Raw genomic sequence first — 18,960 nt, 5'->3', positions numbered from 1 at the left:
ACATGTAATTAACTTATATGAGTGATAAATGGACTTATCAAATAAATCAACGTAGCAGCCATTATCTTAAAATAATTTATCTGTCATTGTCATAATTAAAAAATATTAAAAATTCTATCAAATATGCACTAAAAAAATAAAATAAAAAAATCAATAATTTATGGGTTCCTCTAAATATTTCCGCTAATTTTGTTAGGTTCCTTTTCATATTGTTTTGGTGTTTCGTCGGTTTTGCACGAAAGTGTAGTTTATAATTTATTTGATTTGATTGGATTTTCAGTCAAATTCAATAGATTTTATTAATTTTAAAAAGGATTATCGTATCAAAAATATGGATAAAAACTCGAAACTAATCCTTGTAACATAATGTTCCACCACAAGAATAATACAAGAAACGTGATATTTGAGTTAGGATATATAATTTAAAAGTTTGAGGTATATTGTTTGCGTAATTAATATTAGTTACTCTGCACATGCGATGCGTGTGTATATAGTCTTTTTTTATCATTATCAATGAACTCAAGTGAAATTTGAAAAATCATGGATGGACTAATTTGATATTTGAATTATTGAAATAAAAAAAATAAAAGTGTGTTGAAATTTAAAAAACAAAAAAACAAAAGTGTAATATCAGTAAGTTAGAAGAAAAAATTGATATCCCCTAGGTGGTTACTATTATGTCCTCACCCTTAATAAAATAGATAAAAAAATCAGTTTTACTTGTCAAATTTGTGATTATGTATCTCTTAATTCAAAAAACATCAGTTATGAAATTAATTTATTTTTTATTATGTTATTTGTCAATTTATAATCTAATTCGATTAATCTTTCGTCGGAACGTTAATTAACATCGTGAATATTATAATTTATAACTTCAAATTAGTATTTTCTGCGTCACTTCAAAATTCAGATAAAATGATTAAAATTAAAAAAATCAGTAAATTAAAATTATAAATTGACTTATAATATAACAAAAAAAGTAAAAACGTACGAATTACATTAAAATCGTTAATTTTATATATCACGTTTTATTTTTTTATTTTTTATTTTACGTAAAATGCAATATTTGGTTTTTTTTAACATTAAAATAAAAACGATGTTGGATAAAATACAAATTCCAAGAATATACTCTGTAAATTCAACGATCAGCAGAAATGCATCTCTGCTCTCTCTTCCCAGCTTCGCCACATCGCCCCCAATCCCCACTCCTCCATTTGATCCCCACTTCTCTTTTTGTGTTATCTTAAGTAATCCGAATGGCTCGCCCGGTTGTTCCTTTTTTCCTATTCTTGATTCTCACCTTTTCCTGTATCCATACTCGATCCGACGAAGAAGGGCACATCGAAGTGCGATTATACGACAAGGGTCTTGATTTTTTTAAGGATTTATTGATAAAGAAGGCGGAGTCCTCGCTAGTTCCACTCGAGCTGCCCGATATTGAGAAATCCGTGAAAATCCCAGTTGTGGGTAAAGTTCACATGGCTCTTTCCAGTATTATTATCGAAACTATTGATATGATCTCGTCTGCTTTGCAAACTGGAGATTCCGGGATTGTTGTAGCTGTTTCTGGGGCCACCGCAAATTTGAGTGTGGATTGGAGCTATTCCTATAAGACATGGTTACTTCCGATTAGTGTTTCTGATGAGGGAACTGCGACTGTTCAGGTATTATCTGTTCGTAAAAGTGACTAGTTTGACGTTGTTGATGTCTGCTTACTGGCTCATTTGGAGTGGCTGATGCAATTATCGAATCAAAATCAAAAGATGTAAAAAATGAACGGATGCGAGAAATTGACTTTTTTTCCCTTCATTCAATCTTCATCACTCGGTTTTCTTTAATTTGATCCTCCTCCTCGTGAATTTATGGTCTCACCTCCTGCTATCTACTTAACTTGTCGAAGTGTTTCACTGCCCCTTCGTTAATGTTTATACTCGAAATATATTTAATAAGCACTTTGTGAAGAAATGCAAGTTAATCCTCAAACTCGAGTGTTTGCTTTGTCATTTCAGATTATACTATTTTGGAAACCGATTGTGCAATAAGTAAAACATGCTAAATAGGGAAAATAATAAAAATGGGCAAATAGATTTGTTTTGTGCTGTTGTGGTTTGAACATTTCAAAATAAAAGCACATTAATTTTATTTTTAAAATATCAGAAATGCCAACAAAGCAAAAAAGAAAAATTCGTAGCAAAATAATTTGAAAATTACTTGTATGCTGAAAAAGAGATGATTGTTTTTGGCTTAGCATAGAAACTCACAAGAAAAGAGTTTTATACGGGAACATTACCGTACCGAATAGCAAAAAGTTACATAACAAAATTAGCCAAATGAAATTCCTTGCATACCATAGGACCACTTATCTTATGAGGTAAAATAACTTGTAGAATTATGGGATCAAATACCAAAAAATTTCATAATAAAAGAATTTGCTGGAAGAGGTCAATCTATCCTGGCCGTAATTTAGACCGTCTTTGGGCTAGACACTGCTCCTTCCTCATGTGTAGCCAAAACGAATCCCCTTGTTTGATTACTACTTCTTTACCACCTTATTGTTTTGATTCATGGCTGCTTAATCTTTTGGCAAACATGTTCATGTCACTTTCTCACAACTCAGCTTTCTATTCCCATCATGGATGCAAGTGATGTTGATATGCAAGTTTACTCCTAGGTTTATAAATCGAAAACTATTACCTCTACCTAGTTATAGTTGATCTCTTTGTTATGTGAACTAGAAAAATTCAAGACCTTTTTTCCGCATAAATTGTTTGTCAGCATATTCTATCATCTTGTAAATCATGTAACAATGACTATTGATCTCTTCACTGAAATGATGAATTTTGGCTCATCTAAGGTTGAAGGCATGGACATCGACCTTACCCTCAGTCTCACAACTGTACAAGGATCCCTGAAGCTGGATGTTTTGGATTGTGGTTGTCATGTGAATGATATTTCTATAAAGTTGGATGGAGGAGCTTCATGGCTTTATCAAGGGTATTTTTATTTATAATCTTTTACTCTCTGTTGATCGATGGATCTATATTCTCTTATCCCATCACGTAAACTGGATATCTACCTAATCTCAACGGTCTAAATTTTATATACTGTTATTTGTACTTCTTTAGAACCCTTTTCCTTTTTTGTTTTCCAGGTTGGTAGATGCTTTTGAGGGTAAAATTAGCTCTTCCATTGAGAATGCCATTTCTAAGAAACTAAAAGTTGGAATTGTAAAAATTAATTCTATATTGCATTCACTTCCTAAAGAAGTATCCGTGGCTCATATTGCCACTTTGAACGTTACTTTTGTTGATGACCCTGAGCTTTGTGACTCGTCACTTGACCTTAAAATCAACGGTTTATTCTCTCCAAAGGATAAAGATGAGCTAACCAGCCAATACCATAGATCATTACATTCCACTTTATTGTTCAAGACAGTGGATAAGATGAGTAGAATCTCATTGCATGAAGACGTTCTGAAGTCAGCATCATCGGTTTTATTTTATGTAAGTTCACAACATAGCATAAAAATAGTTGATTTCAAAGATTCATTTCCGCTGTCCTTAATTTGGCTTTTTGTGCTGATAAAATTGAATGATGTAATTGACACTTCTTTTTTACCCAATTAACAATTGGTTTTTGTATCAGGCTAACAAGATGCAGTGGATTGTTGATAAAGCACCGAATAAATCTTTCTTGAACACAGCTGGGTGGAGATTTATTGTTCCCCAGTTGTACAAGATGTACCCAGACGATGATATCTATTTGAATCTTTCTGCATCTTCACCACCTATCCTTAAAATGGAAAATCAGCAGCTTAAAGCATTACTTACCTTAGATGTGGTGATTAATGTCTTGGATGCAAATGAAGTGGTACCAGTTGCATGTATTTCAGTGGTAAGCTTAATCAGACTGCTGTGGCGTCTTCAGTTCAATGTATTTCTTTGTTCACGATTATTCGATTTTTTCTTCCTGTAGTTGGCTTTTGCTGATAGTTTGTTTCCTAGTTTTGAGCAATTAATAGAAAACTTGAATGCAATTAAAAAATTGTAAGCGCATTGGCAGTGTGATGCAGTTTTGAGCTTCAAATGATTTCATGGTCCTTGGAGCATGTCATATGTTAGAAATTTTATATTTCAATGAATTGTTTATGTGCATTTTTCTGAAGGAAAAAATGAAAGTTTAGCCTTCATTGACGTGGCTAAATATGGTTAATAGGCAAGGGTACGCGATTGACTTCAAAGATTCGTTCAGAAACCCTAAATGACCAACTGGTAACATTCTGCTAGGAGAAAATCTATTTGTTCACATACATGTTGAGAAATTGTGAATTTTCTCACCTGTCTCATTTTGTACCTTTATATATACATTATTGAAAGTTTGAAATTTGGTTGGGTGCAGGTTATGAATGCTTCTATATATGCAGAAATTTCAAGAAACTCTTTGGGTGGTAGTGTAAAATTAAATTACTTCACCATGTCTCTTAAATGGAGCGAAATTGGTGACTTGCACATGCATCTAATCCAGGTAGCCTCGTTAATATATTCTTATTCATTGGATTAATTTCATTGTCGTCAAATGTTTAGTCGCAACATGATGCAGTTTTATCTCAACTTTTATGTCCCTATTGTGCCGTTAATGACAATCAATAACATGCTGCTAATAATGTATTTCCCCTTTTTTATAAGCACCAAGAAACTGAAAAAAATATCACAACTAGATTAGAACCTAAGGGTTATTTATTATCTCAGTTTGTTGCCACTTCGAAGGTCGTTTTCTTCTATTTCCGATGATGTGGCAAGTGTTGAGTACTCCTCCCTTGTATTGATCGTAGGACCTTGTTTGTTTTTTTTGCAGGCATTTGTATCCACCATAATAAAAACATTAATCTTACCGTATGTAAATTTAAAACTCGACAAGGGATTTCAGTTGCCAACTTTCCACGGTTATGAGCTTCAAGATACTCAAATTTTCTGCAGAGACTCCTGGATTGTAATATACAGTGATTTAGGATCTGTGAAGCAGTTGAATTTTGTCTAGTTGCTTCTTTAGAGAACCGGACATTTTGCATCGGAAGAGTCGTTCAGCGCCAGAGTGGGAGAGCACCAATTCAAGGGACGACCTCTCCTATAATAGATTGAAAATGATTTACATGACTTTGATGCTCCTGTAACATAAATCTTTAGCTGGTTTGCAAAAGCAATGTATTATGTTTAGTTGGTTGTAAATGCATTCTCTTAGTAATGTGGTTCGATGTAAATGCGGAGACTTGATATGCAATTTGTTTATGTTTTGAATGAAAGGTAGATAATCTGTTTCAACCTTGGGATAATAAAATATATTGGCTTTAATGATTTGGACATTTTTGTCTTTGCATTTATACCATTTAAAAATCAAATTTCGAAAAAAGAACAAATTTATAAATTTCGAAAACTAGTTCAAACTATTCTCAAAAAAAAAAAAAATACTAGTTCAAACTCACTTAAAAAAATCGCACAATTCCATTAGCTTCAAAAAACAGATTATTAAATCGATTTCCATTTGTTAAAATCACTTTTAAAAAGTTGCTTAAGAAGAAACCACAACGTAACAACATTACTATCGTCCAACCAAGCTGGGCCACTCTATGGTTTCGCAATTGATTGGACAATTTTCAAATATATGCTCAATTTTCCAAGGATCCGGTTCACAAGCAGAACAAGCAAACATCAATACCATATCATAAAATTTAACAGGATTCAGTGCCCAGATTGTGGATTACTCAACAATTCAAGTGATTTCTTAAGGTGTTCAACTGCAGTAACGATGTCATCAAATGCTAATGCCCCAACTGCAAACCTTGCCGCTTTGTGTGCCTCGGCAATTTTCTCTGGTGGAGGCTGGTAATTGCTGTCATATTGGTATTTCTGACTGGTGGTTGGTGAAATTTCTGAAATACTACCGTTTCTCCCACTCGAAATGTATTGAGCATTTGACTGATATTTTGTTGTGCTGGAAGGTGGAGGCGAATTGGTATATGTAGTATCAGAACCTTGATAATAAGAAGGGATATTAGATGGAGCAGTAGGAAGGCTGCTCTCTGCAAAACTTGGGTATGACTGGAAATTTGGATAAGAATACGAGGGTACATCATGTGAAGTGTAGTGTTGTGGCAAGTGAGGGGGTGGTTCTTGTTGATATGGTTGATGCTGATATGTTTGAGAATGAAAAGAATGATCAGGACCGTTGTTTGAAGGAGGTTGATGAAAATTCTCTGATGGGTAAGTGTCAGTGGGATAATGAGGTGGTGGGGGTGGGGGTGGGGGTGGGGGTGGGGGTGGGGGTGGTATGTTCGGAGGTGGTTGAGTGGCAACATTAGAAGGTTGTGTTGAGATATTAGGAGAATGATCAAAATTAACTTGAAGGTGTTGGTGAGGTGATGAATCAGAATCTGGTGCAGTCTGTTCTTTTTGTTAAGCTTAACGGATAAGTAGGCATCGAAATTCCTTGACAGAATATTTTCTTTGGAAATATTTCTTGACTAATATTTAAAACCACGTGTTATAAAATAAAGAGGAAAAAAAAGCAAAGTAAATTAAAGATGTAAAGGGCTAAATTACATGTTATTTGCGTTAAAGTTTTAACATTTTATATAATTATCAAGACAAAAACTTGTGTGAGACGATCTCACGGGTCGTATTTTATGAGACGGGTATCTTATTTGGGTCATCCATGAAAAAATATTACTTTTTATGCTAAGAATATTATTTTTTATTATGAATATCGGTAAGGTTGACTCGTCTCACGGATAAAGATTCATGAGACCGTCTCAAAAGTAACCTAATCAATTATTAAAATAGATCATGATATCAAAAGTTAGTTATTCTAAAAGTCTCACGTTTAATAATATAATAATATAGATCTATAGATATAGATATTATTTCAGTTAATATGTTCCACAACACGCCATATTAAAATCTAGTTGACCTTTAATCTTTTTTAGTTTAATAATTTAGTTTCAAATTGATTTTTCTCAAAGGATCGGGAACAAAAAATATGGTTTCGTGAAATAATGAAAAAATATCCTAATCATGCTGAAATAGGAGGTTTAATACGAGGAAAATACGACAAATGGATCCATAGTGTTATTATACATATAGGAGGAGGCCATTGAAAAAAACACACAGTGGTTCCTTTGGTTCATTAAAAGAAAATAAAGTTTTGGAAAATTGTCTGGAAAAACTATTACATTAGGTTTTATTTTAAGAAAATAAAAATACTTCGAATATTGGCAAAGAATTTTGTAGCAGACTCTGTATAATTTGTGTTGCAACTTGTAGTCTTTTGCATTACAAAATAGTAGTCCCCCTCCGAATAGTTGGAAAATAGCCAGAAAATCACCACACAAACAATGTACAATAAATTTCAGGTGAATCGACGAAATGACGGCGATCCAAAAATGACCATTGATTTTTATTATTTTTATTTTATCAGTCAATTTAATTTTCAGTACCAGATTACTTAAACATTTGTCATATAAAGTAGTAACTACAATATGTAAAGCGTCGGGTAGCAAAACGAGTCGAAAATGTCCGGCTGCATTACTCACACATCACATCTTTAGACAATCTCAACCCAGAAATCACTCAGTCCGAGTTGTTAAACAACCATAACCGGCCTACATCAAGAATCTCTAAAAGGTAAACAGGTGACAAAGATGTATAATCTAACAAATCTTAGCTTCGAACATTTTTAGGGTGTACATGGAGTATGTTCGGTTCCAGAAACATGGGACGCCGCTGCATCATCTTTTGATATTGCTACATAGTTCACAGGAGCTACCGGTCTCATGTCTCTCTTCGCATCTCTATTTATAGATCGTGAACCGTTCTGATGAACACTGAGAGAAAGACGTCTGCCAGCTGAACCATTGGGGCCGCCGTTGGCTCGTGGGCCAACCACTTTCTTGGTACTGATCTGTCTAGCTGGGCTTGGTGTTGAACAAAAGACGGTTTCTTGTTCTTTGCCCACTTGTTCGCTGAACTTTTTCTGATCCTGTGTGGAACGTTGCATTCAAGTTTGCGACAGATGAATTAGATGTTCAATAATGGCATCAAGGTTGATGAGGTGAAGTATGAACATAATAAACTCACCCTTAACCTCTTTTTCTCCTCTTCTCTGTCTTGTCTAAGCATTGAATACTCGTCTAACATGGCAAGGAGAGGAACACCATCATAGGTGAACGTTGAACCACGATCTTTCTCCCATGCACGAATTTTAACAACCAAGCCGTCAACAAGGGCTGAGCGACCAAAACAAGTAAATATTGAATCAAATTATGAATTACGAGGCTTGTAGAAGCGACTCCCAAAAAAAGAATAAAAAATTCAAGAAAAGAAAAATCAATTCCATACTTCTGATGTCTAGATTACTCACAAGTGATGGGCTCTAAAAGTTCTATATTCTAACAGATCTACTGCTAAGTAGTATCACACGCTCTCTATTTTAAGTATTCCACATTTAACCAACTTATATCTAGCCTTTCAAGAACTCATCAGTAAACAGCATCTTTCATTGCGAAAGTCAATTTATTAACTACTCGAGATGAATTTCCTCCTGTGGCTTGTACGCTCCAACTTGAGTTGAGCATGATCCCGAATATAAGAATTCAGATTTTCTGTTCCACTTTTGATCTCTTAATTTAAGCGGCTTATTTCAGTGCACCCAGAAATGTTCTACATTCCATAAAACTTTTTCATTCTTTAAAGGGTTTTTTTTTTGTCCATTTAGGTAACAGATTCAAGCAATCATAGAACACCAAAGCTAAAAATGGATGGAAATCATCTACATAGTGGAATTGGGTATGAAACTAAACCATGAATTCATGGCATACTGTCCTTTTTATGCTCTCCCACCAAGAATATGCATTGCTTTTTTTAGCAGCCTAATTTTAAAAAATACCTCTCCGACTTTGCCCAATCACGGACAACAGTACAATGTAACTCATATATGTGAACATTATTTTTGTTTCAGCGGTCACAACAGCAGCCAATTTGAACGAAAACAACAACATTGATAAACTTTGTTATAGCAACAGAATATTGCATAGTGCATGCTGTTACAGGTTTTTTGTGGGCTCAAGGGTAGTAATGGACCTGATCGATCTTCAAGGGTAGTAATGAAGGCATAAGGCCCCATAAGGGAAGTGGGGAGAATCAGTTATGAGTGCATGGAGAAGGAAATTAAAAGAGTTCAGTGAGCGTCGAGGGAGGTAGGGGTGAATTGTGAGTTAATGGTTAGCATTGAGTGAGGAGAGTAAAATTATTCTGTTACTATATTGTCTGCTCTAGGGTCATTCTCCTTGCGAGGACTGATCATTTTCTTATGTAAGTTTTCTATTTCGATTAATGAAATTACAGTTTTCACCATAATTGTCGTTTAAGTTCATAACACAAACCATTTACCTGGAATCTTATTGACCAAGATACGTGCCTTTTCTGCTCTCTTCAGATTGAAATGTGCACCTCTGCTCGCATTGTACCTATTGTCATCCTGTCTCATCAATGAAACATCGCTACAACATTAGAACAATTGCAAAGTCACCCCTACATGGTTAATCAAAGCTATGCAAGAGGTAATGTCACATCAAAGTTCCCATAGCACATGAATGCCACGTGAGATACTTGTGAAAGAATTTTCAACTATTAATTGTTGCTTGATGGTGGAAGACCCAGACCTAGCTGCATATGGGTGATGTACTTATGAGGATACGTAACAAGATTTAAATAAGAGTCTGTTACTTATTGAAGTGCATCATATACAAATTACGTGAATAAATTATTTTCCACCCCAAACTCACTGTGCCCTAACATCTCATTTCTATGAAAATGTAGCGGCTAAATTGATTTGTACATACTTGCTATCTTTAAAACGAGTCAGAAAAATGCTCTTTCACTTTCATAATCAGGTATGATGACTTAATTTTTGGAAGATAATCTAAAGACCTACAGAAAAAGCAGCAAATAATGTTTCAATGGAAAGGTGGGACACTTGCAGAGGAAACTTCTCCGACCTCCCCATGCATGCAAGAAGAATAAAACAATGAAGAATGTTCAAGGGGTGTAAAAAAGTAATAATCCTTTACCCGATTGTAATCTTCAAGCCAACTTTCTTCTTCACAAGTCAACATCCATTTCTCAACCTTTTCCAAAATATCCTTCCTGCTGAGCGCCTCTTCTTTTGCTTTTGATATCTGATTATCCATGTCAGCCAATAACTCGACAGGCTCAACTTTCCCGGAATCAATGAGTGCAAATATTCTTTCTCTAGCAGCCTCGGTGTCAATCTCTATATGAGCACTAGTAAAAATATCCTCAAGTTCGGTCTGCCTCTTGAAAGCAATTTCTTTCATTCTGCTAGCTTTTAGCTGATCAAGTCTCTCAACTTCCACTTCAGCCTTGAAAAATAAATAAACGACTAAATTGATAAATAACAAGATGATGGTAACTGTTGAAGCATAATGATTTCCACAAAATGAAGTGCTCAATTTGCCTGTTCAACGAGATCCAAAGCAAGAGCCCCAGGAATAGTAACTTCATCCACTGATACTGAAATATTGCAAGTAACGTGATCAAACAGCTTACGTTCTTCTTGCGGTGTATCCATCAAATTCCAAAGATCAATTAGCTGGGTCACCAGTTCTTGAAGCTGTAGTGTGAGCACAAGTCACAACACAAACAAAGTCAATTAGCCTAATTAACTTACAAATGATTCTGAAAAGGAATGCAAATCTCTGTGCTATAGAACAAGATTTCAAAAGAATAAAGCTCTTCATGAAAAAGCAAGCACCCCCGTGAAGCAAATTGTAATCACGAGAACTTCCTTGCTAACAGATATTTACCAACATATAGAAACTTCTCAAAGTGGGAATTAATAACGCAAAATCAATTGTAAAGAGTTGGACATGGTCAAGCATTTTATGAATTTGTAACCAAAAAAGTTAAGAACTCGGTTACACTTCCTTACTGTGGATACTATTATGGTGTGAGGATGAAAAATTTTCGGAGTCATTTTATGTGATTTACACAATATTATGAAAGACTGGTCTCCTTAACAAAATAACGAGCATTTCATTAACATATACAGTTGAAAAGGTTAACATCAGTATCAATATCTCTGGAAATATCAGCTTAGAACTAGCATAATACCTTCTTTAACCTCTGCTTCTTATCGTCCTTCAAAGCTAAGACAGTCTTAGCCAATCTAGATAATGTATCATTGCTTATGCTTTTTGACTGCATGCCTCCAGAGTCATTTAGGCTTGGGTGGACTTCATTGACAGTAGTAAAGAAGTCCATGCCAAGAACAGCACAGAGATCGTGCACAGTGCTCACGAATTCAAGAACCTTGTGCAACCTCTCGCTCTGTAGGAAACAAATGGACAAAACCATGAACTTTTCTGATTGCTGAATCAGCCAAAAAAAAAAAATGTACCCCGTAGTTAATTTCATGGAAAGTTTAAGGCTTCACCTTTTCTTTTTGAAGATCTTGGAGCTGAGTCTGAAATCCATCTAGTTTCTTCACTGAGAGATCAGATTTGTCAACTGCTGGACTGTCCAACTGCTCGCCAGATCCATTGATTTCTGCACATATTTTCTGTATCTGAGATTGAACATCAGAAAACTCTTCTATTCTTTCATCCTTCTGTTTCCAAAGCCTTTTCAGTGCAGGATCTATAGCTGCAAGCTGTTCTTTAATTGTTCCCGATGTCTTATCGGGCTGCAAAAGAAACAGGACCGTGATTATAACTCACATTATTATAACCTCTAGAGCCCTTCATAATGTACCAGTATGTTTCCATATATTTGCATAGCAACCACTCACAATTCCGATATAAGTCTTCTCTCCAAGTGCTGACAAGAGGTTGGTGAGCTCAACTCTAGCATTTGCCAGTGTATGAAGAAGGTTAGCCCTAGATTTCACAGCTTGGTCAACCTTTCTCTTATATACATCCAAGCACTCTTGCTCTAATTGAAGGAGCATCTGGTCCCGTTCCTCATCTCCTTCACCAACTTCATCCCAAAGTTGCTGCATTGAAACAAGTATTGATGTCTATCAGGCAGTGGACAGTTTCAGGCAACAATTAGCCAAACCATAGGGCGTAAAGTTTTCAGCGTCACGAAAAATGAAAAATAAACTGCCTGCAACTGTTGTAGTAAGGATCCACAAGTAATTTGTCCATGGAGAGGATTTTCAGCTTCGACTGCTGACATTTTGCTATGGCTCAAAGCAAACCTGAGAAAGGAAAATTCTCCAACGTCAATCATTATTTTCCACAAATCACTCATCATTCATCGCTCAAATACAAGTCATGACTCATGAGCAAAGCTGTGAATGGTTAAATTAAAAAATAAATCGGTATTTGAGCTACGAATATTTCATACAAAAGCAAGAAAGAAAATCATAATTTGAAGACCATCCAATGTGTGATTCAATTTATATTTCCTAACCGAGCAATCACGGCCAACAAGAACATGCAACTGCCAGAGAATGATACAAGCCAACTCAAGAAGAGCCTCATATCTGCTCATTGGTCTTCGACCGTATATTTGGTTTTCTGAAAAACTAGGAAAACCCGCAGCAACAGGACACGCTCAATTTACGACCTTTATGCCAAAAATATCATAAAAAAACACGCAGCAAACCACATTCAATTCCACATCAAGGAGGCCGATTCCTTACTAAGTACAATCAAGTAACGGATCTAACAATAATCCGAAACTGAAATGAACCCACTAACTAGACAGAGCAATAATCGAACATCACTTGAGCTTCACCGCATTCAAAATGTAGCAAATAATAAACAATTTTAAGCATGAAACATATAACTTCAAACTTCACATACTACAAACAGCGTCCTAACCGAAGAATAACTCCATTAAACAGCGGCACGTAAAGTCGCAAACCCCGACGTCCACACAACTCCATAAACAACACTCACCACATTCGCCACAAATCATGCTAAACACAACTTTTACATGCTCAGATCTCCAAGGAAAACCATTTTCGAAAGGGAAAAGGAAAAATCACAGCAAGGAATCACACGATCACGTACGGAAAAAGAGTTCACGCTACACAAATTGCTTCCACGAAAACGAGAGAAAGTGCATCGATGGAGATCAATGCTCACTGGACCGTACTGGAGGAATCTGGTTTATGACTTTCGACACAGATCTGAAGAATTACAATATTGATTTTGCAGCAGTGTGCGAGTGTGTTCGAGTTCGAAAGGATGGAGTGTGTCTGGAAAGCTAGGACGGAGAAAGATGTCAGAGGGAAAAAAAAAAGAAAAAAAAAAGAGCATGGGACCCACCGATGCGTCGTCGTATTCAGAATTACATATTTTTCTTCCTAGACAAAAATATTATAATTATTGCAACCGGAAATAATGTATTTGTTTTCCACGTCGGGTCAGTCAAAAAATAAATAAAATAAAAAATTTGGGCTCCTTATAAAAAAAAGGGAGAGACACCGGTATAATTGTATTTATATTCAAATTATCAAATAAAAAAAAAATTGTAGTTTGATTTACGTAAAAAATTATTTTTTATGCACTCTTTAAGTTCATAAGTATTTACTCAGATAAATTTCGATCTAAAATATTGAAAATATAAAATTAATATATGATATTTGAATGTAAAATATTTCAAGTACATTATTAATAAATGATTTTTGAGTATGCAAACATGTATAAAAAATATTGATATTAATGATTCGTGTATTTTTTCTGATGAAATCGATAGAAAACATTATAATGTGGTGCATATGTGATATTTTAAAATCTAACACTTTCATACATGAAACTAATATAGATATTTAATAACAAAAACAAGTATAACAAATGTTGATATTATTATAGTTGTTCCAATTTTATACTCCAGAATCATATATTAATACGAAATTTGAAACATTTGTGCTCAAATATTATATATTAATACTTATATTTTCAATGTTTTGCACATAATTTCATTCGAGAAAATAATTGGGAGCCAAGGAAGGCATAATTTGTTGTGTGTGTAAATCAGAGACTGCATGAATTTTTTTGCATGAATTTTTTTGCTTTCACATAAACTAAACACAAATATAACTATGTTGTTGATGATTTACCGACAATTTACTCATAAAAGTAAAAATATTTATTATTGGATGAGTCTTTTGATTTAGATTCTTAGTTTGTACTAGTTATTTTGCACACGCGGTGCGTGTGTACAGTTTTTTTATAATTATCTATGGACTAAAATGAAATTTGACAAATTATCGAGGGACTAAAGTGCTATTTGAATCGTTGTAATTTAAAAAAAAAACAAAAACAAAAATGTGTTCTGAAATTAAAAAAAATAAAAACAAATATGTAATTTTGATATAAAATGAGGACAAAATTGGGAAAACAAAAAACAGACAATTTTTTTGTCTGTATTAGAAAAATTCTTAATGATAGCAATAGATAAATAAATAGTATTGTGATTATTAAAATAATTCAATAAAACCTATAATAATATTGAATGAACGATAACATGTTTCGTTCATGTTGGTTATATAAATTTGAGATAAAATCATAACATATAATTTTGTCTTTTTTCAATAACTAATGACTACAAATATTAAAAATTGCATTGTAATTTTCTCTCGTCTTAATTGGACATTAATTATGGAACTGCCGAGATTTTCTTTTTATAAAAAAGTTATCTTCTCTCGTCTTAATTGGACATTAAAACGGAAATTTGAAACATTTGATTACACATCCGTGGTGGTTTGTTTCAACCTACCCGTGCAGGCACTGTCTGCACGGGCAATGAACGGCCCGATCACTCCACATGAGTGATCCGGGCCCACCTCCCTGTAAAAAAAAAAAAAAAATTGGCTCGAAAAAATCCGAGCCGTTGGATCGATCCTTGCAGGCAGTGCCCGCAGGGGTAGGGTCGACCGAACCATCCGTGGTTGTGTTATTTACTAGATAAGACGTTGATGCTAAGCATTAGAGGCAAGACCGTTTGGTATAGAACATAAATGGATGCTTTTTATTTACCATATCTGCCATTCTGGCCTTAGTTGGACTTTTAAAATGGAAATTTGAAATATTTGATTACGTATCCACTGGTCTTAACATTTTAAACAAATAAATTAACAAATGTAGTCTTTTATTTGAGATGCTCCGAGCTTAAATTTATTTATCGGGACCATTTATTATATTATCAATGAGTGAGATGTAATGTCATAATATATCAAAGATAGCGTATGCGAGTTTTCAACATTAAACAAGAAACTGAGATGGAACTGTGCTCCAAATGGCATACACACCACTTTATTTTTCACATATAAAAATTTAATATACTAATATTTAATTGTAAAATTATTAATTTAACATAAAAAAAGTTAAAATGTTTATATTATTTCATACAAAACTGTCCCGTTCATGTTTGTAGAGAAGGAAAAAATGGAGGAAAATGAAGAAAAAAATAAAAGAGGAAAAAAATAGGGAAAAAAAAGAGAATAAGCCGAATCAAAAAGTCATTAAATATCCACAGTACCAAATACTGTGGCCTGTGCATTGTAGAAGATCCAGATCCAATTTTGAGACATACGAAAATAGATCCTGATAAAAAAAAAATGCAATATTAATCTGTCGGAAAGGAAAAGGGAAATGATTTTTTTAAAAAAAATCAAATAATGGTAAAAAAAATCCAGGACCCCTCCTTTTATTATTTTTAAAATTTCTTCAATTATATTTTTGTAACTATTAATAAAATCGATACTATACTATATAATACGATATATTAATGAATATGTCTTTTGTGAGACGATATCACGAATCTTTATCTGTGAGACGAGTCAATCATACCGTTATTCACAATAAAAAGTAAAGCTCTTAGCATAAAAAGTAATACTTTTCATGGATGACCCAAATAAAAGATCTGTCAGACAAAATACGACACGTGGGACCGTCTCAAACAAATTTTTGTTTATATCAATACATCAAAATTTTACAATAATTAATTTGATTGTCCCTTTTTATCCAATAAAAATTATCATAAAAATATATTTTAGTAAAATCTAAATAAAAATTTAAATAATTTATTAATCAAATTAAAGATTGTAAAAAAATCAATTATATTAAACATATTTGCATGCAAATTATCGCGTGCGTGAGTTTGTCAGTGAAATAATTTTACTGAAATTATGGTTTCAATCGAAATTCGAACCACGTGTCATTTTAGATTTTTAGCCAAACTAGTTTATATTAGAGTTTTATGTAGGACTTCTAATTTTTAATATTAATATTGCTTTATTTTGAAAGATGGATACTTCATTAAAAAATTTAAAAACCTTTAAAAGGTAAAGGAAAAAAAAATCGCAGAGGAAACCAAAGGTTGAGCGCAGTCGAGCAAATTATTTGGCGGCGTCAGAAGCGAAGCGAGGGTTTGGGAAGATTATCCGGCGTCTAAAGCGAAAATGTCTGGCGTAGATCAAGGAGACACCAAGCCCACCGATCCATCGGGTGGTGGCCACATCAGTCTCAAAGTCAAAGGCCAGGTCTTACTCTGCTCTCTACTTCCCTTCTCCTCTTTTTAATTTTGATATTCCCGTTCTAGTTTCTGCTTCCGTTATTTTGTTGTTGATTGTGTTTATCTTGTATCTATCTGCTTGTTTGGATTCCGTGATGTGTTTGTGGGATGATGGGTGCTGATTGTTTCGTTTTTAGGGTTTAACTATGTGTTTCTGTTCACTCCTATCAGTTGTCATATGGTGGTGGTTGAAGTTTTGTTATTATAGCTGGAGCTGAAAATGTAATTTTGGTAAAATTTTGTTTCGAGATTTTGGCTTAAAATTTTAAAAAATTATCCTTGAGGAAGTCTGTTGTGGGGCGCGGTATAATTTCATGTTGGTGGTCTATATAGTTATCAAATGCACAATAAGGCACATGAGTGGGTGGATTCTAAGTTTTAGGCGCAGGGTGATGCATGAGCCTGCTTGGTTATTGTCTAGTTCCCTTCAATAAAATCAATGAGTTTTTCATTGGACAGAACAGTGGTAAATGAGTATCATGAGCAGTGGTAGTCCCTGTGTATGGAGCTTTCACCTCTTGAAATTCAACTGACTAATTCTATCTGCATTATATTGGGTTTCAGATTAACAAGTTCATTACGTTGATAAATCCAAGGAAATTGTGGGACAACTTTGTACTTAATTTGTGTTTTTCTCTTTTCTCTATATTTTTGTAGCTTGTTACTTTGAATGATGCTGCTGTTATTGAAGGACTGTTGGCTTAATGTTTTCAGTTTTTTCGCAGTTTTGTAATGTTACAGAACTTAGAGGAAGCAGTATATTCTTTGTATTTTTTCTCATATATTGTTTTCTTTTTTATCTTAACCTGCTTAGCTACATTTTAATTGGGCTGTGGAGTAGGAGCAGGTTGACTACCTCGAGTTATCCTTGCAGGTGCTCAGTAACCCACATCCATCATCTCATTATTTTGGATTCTTTCATGTGACTGACAAACATCTTTGCTTGCTGAAGAATTTTATGCATGAGGAATGCTCTACCAAATCTAGACATCTTTTGTTAACATGAATTGAGTAAACATGACCTTCTGGTCCGGTAGAAATGTGGGAATTTATTGTTTCAAATGCTATCTCATCTTCCTCTCTCCTATTCCCGAGCACAAACTGAGAAATCCTTGTGCTTTCTCAATAAAGTTCTGCTTTATATGAGCCATACATCTTCAGGGTCTCTTGCTATATTGCTGACCTGATTAATTCTTTCAAACTCTTCCGAAGACTCGTGCTATTTTCACGAAATATCTACTTAACAATTATTTGGTAATTTCATGGGTAGAATATTATCTGGAAGGTTTTTAAACACAAAAAATCTACCCTGCGTTCTTTTTTCTAGGATGGAAATGAGGTAATTTTCAGGATTAAGAGAAGCACCCAACTGAAGAAACTCATGAATGCTTATTGTGAACGTCAATCAGTGGATTTCAACTCTATCGCTTTTCTGTTTGACGGTCGTCGTCTGCGAGGGGAGCAGACTCCAGATGAGGTAATGCACCCCCCTGGCCCCCCCTCCCTCCTCTCTCTCACATTTGCTTACACAATTGCCTGTTGGACTGAAAGTAAGTTTTCTTTGCAGCTGGAAATGGAGGAGGGTGATGAAATAGACGCAATGCTGCACCAAACTGGAGGCACGTCTGCTTAGCAAGTACGAGAGAATGAAAAGGGTGTGGAGTTGTAATATAAATCACTCTTATTAGTCTATCTTCTTTGACTATTTTATAAACCCGACCTGACGTGTCGAACTTCTGTCAACATCAGTATTAACTTATTGACAATACCCCCTATGCTTGTATTTGCAAGGGTGGGCATTCTTTTCCCTTTTTCTTTTTAGCTTTTGATTTGTTTCATGATGCCATCTTCCCGCTCTTCCTTCTTTCAATGTGGAAGAAAAATCTGAATTTTACAGGTCTGTGTTTTCTTGTGGATACATGGTTTAAAAAAATTCAAAGGAGGAGGGATGAGATTTTTCTATCAGCATGTTCTGTTGTCTGCTGTTTGAAAAATCTATTCCAAAACCTTGAATTGGGTCTTCATTATGTAAATCGGTAGCGAACGTACCTCTGTTTCTGCAAATCTAAACTATTCGACGCTTTCACCATTTCAAATCCATTATGTATGATTTTATTTTAGGATATTTGATATTGGGATCTGAACTGCTCTACACTTTTGAACCAGCTAGTGGGTCATTCATCCATTTTGTACTTATACATCATCGCTTGGAAATATAGTGTTTAGGGGGTAACGTATAATTTACTCAACAAATCACCCATATATATATATATATATATATAGAGAGAGAGAGAGAGAGAGAGAGAGAGAGACACACACACACACACAACATCCCACTATAATTAATACTAAAAAATAGTTC

General features: G+C 34.5%; 4 protein-coding genes across 8 annotated transcripts; 2 read left to right on the top strand and 2 right to left on the bottom strand.

Annotated features, from left to right (window-relative positions):
- Positions 1–1,108: 1,108 nt before the first annotated feature.
- LOC142555776 (putative BPI/LBP family protein At1g04970) lies at positions 1,109–5,318 on the top strand. 2 transcript variants are annotated; one of them, XM_075666869.1, is made up of 6 exons: positions 1,109–1,664; positions 2,855–2,994; positions 3,152–3,503; positions 3,646–3,894; positions 4,216–4,271; positions 4,399–4,524. In XM_075666869.1, the coding sequence occupies exons 1-5, from the start codon at positions 1,257–1,259 to the stop codon at positions 4,231–4,233; spliced, it is 1,167 nt and encodes a 388-aa protein (XP_075522984.1). In that variant the 5' UTR covers positions 1,109–1,256; the 3' UTR covers positions 4,234–4,271; positions 4,399–4,524. The 2 variants fall into 2 exon arrangements, with proteins under 2 accessions (XP_075522984.1, XP_075522983.1); XM_075666868.1 differs by lacking the exon at positions 4,216–4,271 and adding an exon at positions 4,855–5,318 and having other exon boundaries at positions 1,110–1,664.
- A 266-nt stretch (positions 5,319–5,584) lies between these two features.
- LOC142504474 (protein HOMOLOG OF MAMMALIAN LYST-INTERACTING PROTEIN 5-like) lies at positions 5,585–7,117 on the bottom strand. The gene is made up of 2 exons (XM_075617332.1): positions 7,103–7,117; positions 5,585–6,437 (listed from the first exon to the last, which is right to left on the bottom strand). Exons 1-2 carry the CDS (start codon positions 7,115–7,117, stop codon positions 5,736–5,738), a joined length of 717 nt encoding a protein of 238 aa, XP_075473447.1. The 3' UTR covers positions 5,585–5,735.
- A 439-nt stretch (positions 7,118–7,556) lies between these two features.
- LOC142555775 (65-kDa microtubule-associated protein 1-like) lies at positions 7,557–13,318 on the bottom strand. Of its 4 annotated transcripts, XM_075666864.1 has the most exons (10): positions 12,977–13,288; positions 12,177–12,270; positions 11,860–12,063; positions 11,506–11,754; positions 11,184–11,399; positions 10,528–10,683; positions 10,121–10,432; positions 9,441–9,528; positions 8,130–8,278; positions 7,557–8,031 (listed from the first exon to the last, which is right to left on the bottom strand). In XM_075666864.1, exons 1-10 carry the CDS (start codon positions 12,979–12,981, stop codon positions 7,729–7,731), a joined length of 1,776 nt encoding a protein of 591 aa, XP_075522979.1. In that variant the 5' UTR covers positions 12,982–13,288; the 3' UTR covers positions 7,557–7,728. The 4 variants fall into 4 exon arrangements, with proteins under 4 accessions (XP_075522979.1, XP_075522980.1, XP_075522981.1 ...); XM_075666865.1 differs by having other exon boundaries at positions 11,860–12,270; positions 13,166–13,318; XM_075666866.1 differs by having other exon boundaries at positions 11,860–12,270; positions 13,091–13,288.
- Positions 13,319–16,358: 3,040 nt separating this feature from the next.
- On the top strand, positions 16,359–18,400 carry LOC142555774 (small ubiquitin-related modifier 1-like). Its single transcript, XM_075666863.1, has 3 exons — positions 16,359–16,566; positions 17,926–18,075; positions 18,166–18,400. The coding sequence occupies exons 1-3, from the start codon at positions 16,486–16,488 to the stop codon at positions 18,229–18,231; spliced, it is 297 nt and encodes a 98-aa protein (XP_075522978.1). The 5' UTR covers positions 16,359–16,485; the 3' UTR covers positions 18,232–18,400.
- Positions 18,401–18,960: the final 560 nt, after the last annotated feature.

The sequence above is a fragment of the Primulina tabacum genome, chromosome 9 (assembly GCF_025594145.1).
Source record: "Primulina tabacum isolate GXHZ01 chromosome 9, ASM2559414v2, whole genome shotgun sequence".
Taxonomy (NCBI): Eukaryota; Viridiplantae; Streptophyta; class Magnoliopsida; order Lamiales; family Gesneriaceae; genus Primulina; species Primulina tabacum.
Note: the sequence above shows the minus strand (reverse complement) of the source record. Positions and strands in the feature narration are given on the sequence as shown.

Coding starts and splice junctions, on each gene's coding strand:
- LOC142555776 (XM_075666868.1), top strand. CDS start 1,257: ATGGCTCGCCCGGTTGTTCCTTTTTTCCTATTCTTGATTCTCACCTTT. Junction 3,895..4,398: donor CAGTTGCATGTATTTCAGTG/GTAAGCTTAATC, acceptor GGTTGGGTGCAG/GTTATGAATGCTTCTATATA. Junction 4,525..4,854: donor TGCACATGCATCTAATCCAG/GTAGCCTCGTTA, acceptor TTTTTTTTGCAG/GCATTTGTATCCACCATAAT.
- LOC142555775 (XM_075666864.1), bottom strand. Junction 10,684..11,183: donor AGAAGCAGAGGTTAAAGAAG/GTATTATGCTAG, acceptor CTCACACTACAG/CTTCAAGAACTGGTGACCCA. Junction 8,032..8,129: donor AGGAGAAAAAGAGGTTAAGG/GTGAGTTTATTA, acceptor CGTTCCACACAG/GATCAGAAAAAGTTCAGCGA.
- LOC142555774 (XM_075666863.1), top strand. CDS start 16,486: ATGTCTGGCGTAGATCAAGGAGACACCAAGCCCACCGATCCATCGGGT. Junction 16,567..17,925: donor GTCTCAAAGTCAAAGGCCAG/GTCTTACTCTGC, acceptor TCTTTTTTCTAG/GATGGAAATGAGGTAATTTT. Junction 18,076..18,165: donor GGGAGCAGACTCCAGATGAG/GTAATGCACCCC, acceptor TTTTCTTTGCAG/CTGGAAATGGAGGAGGGTGA.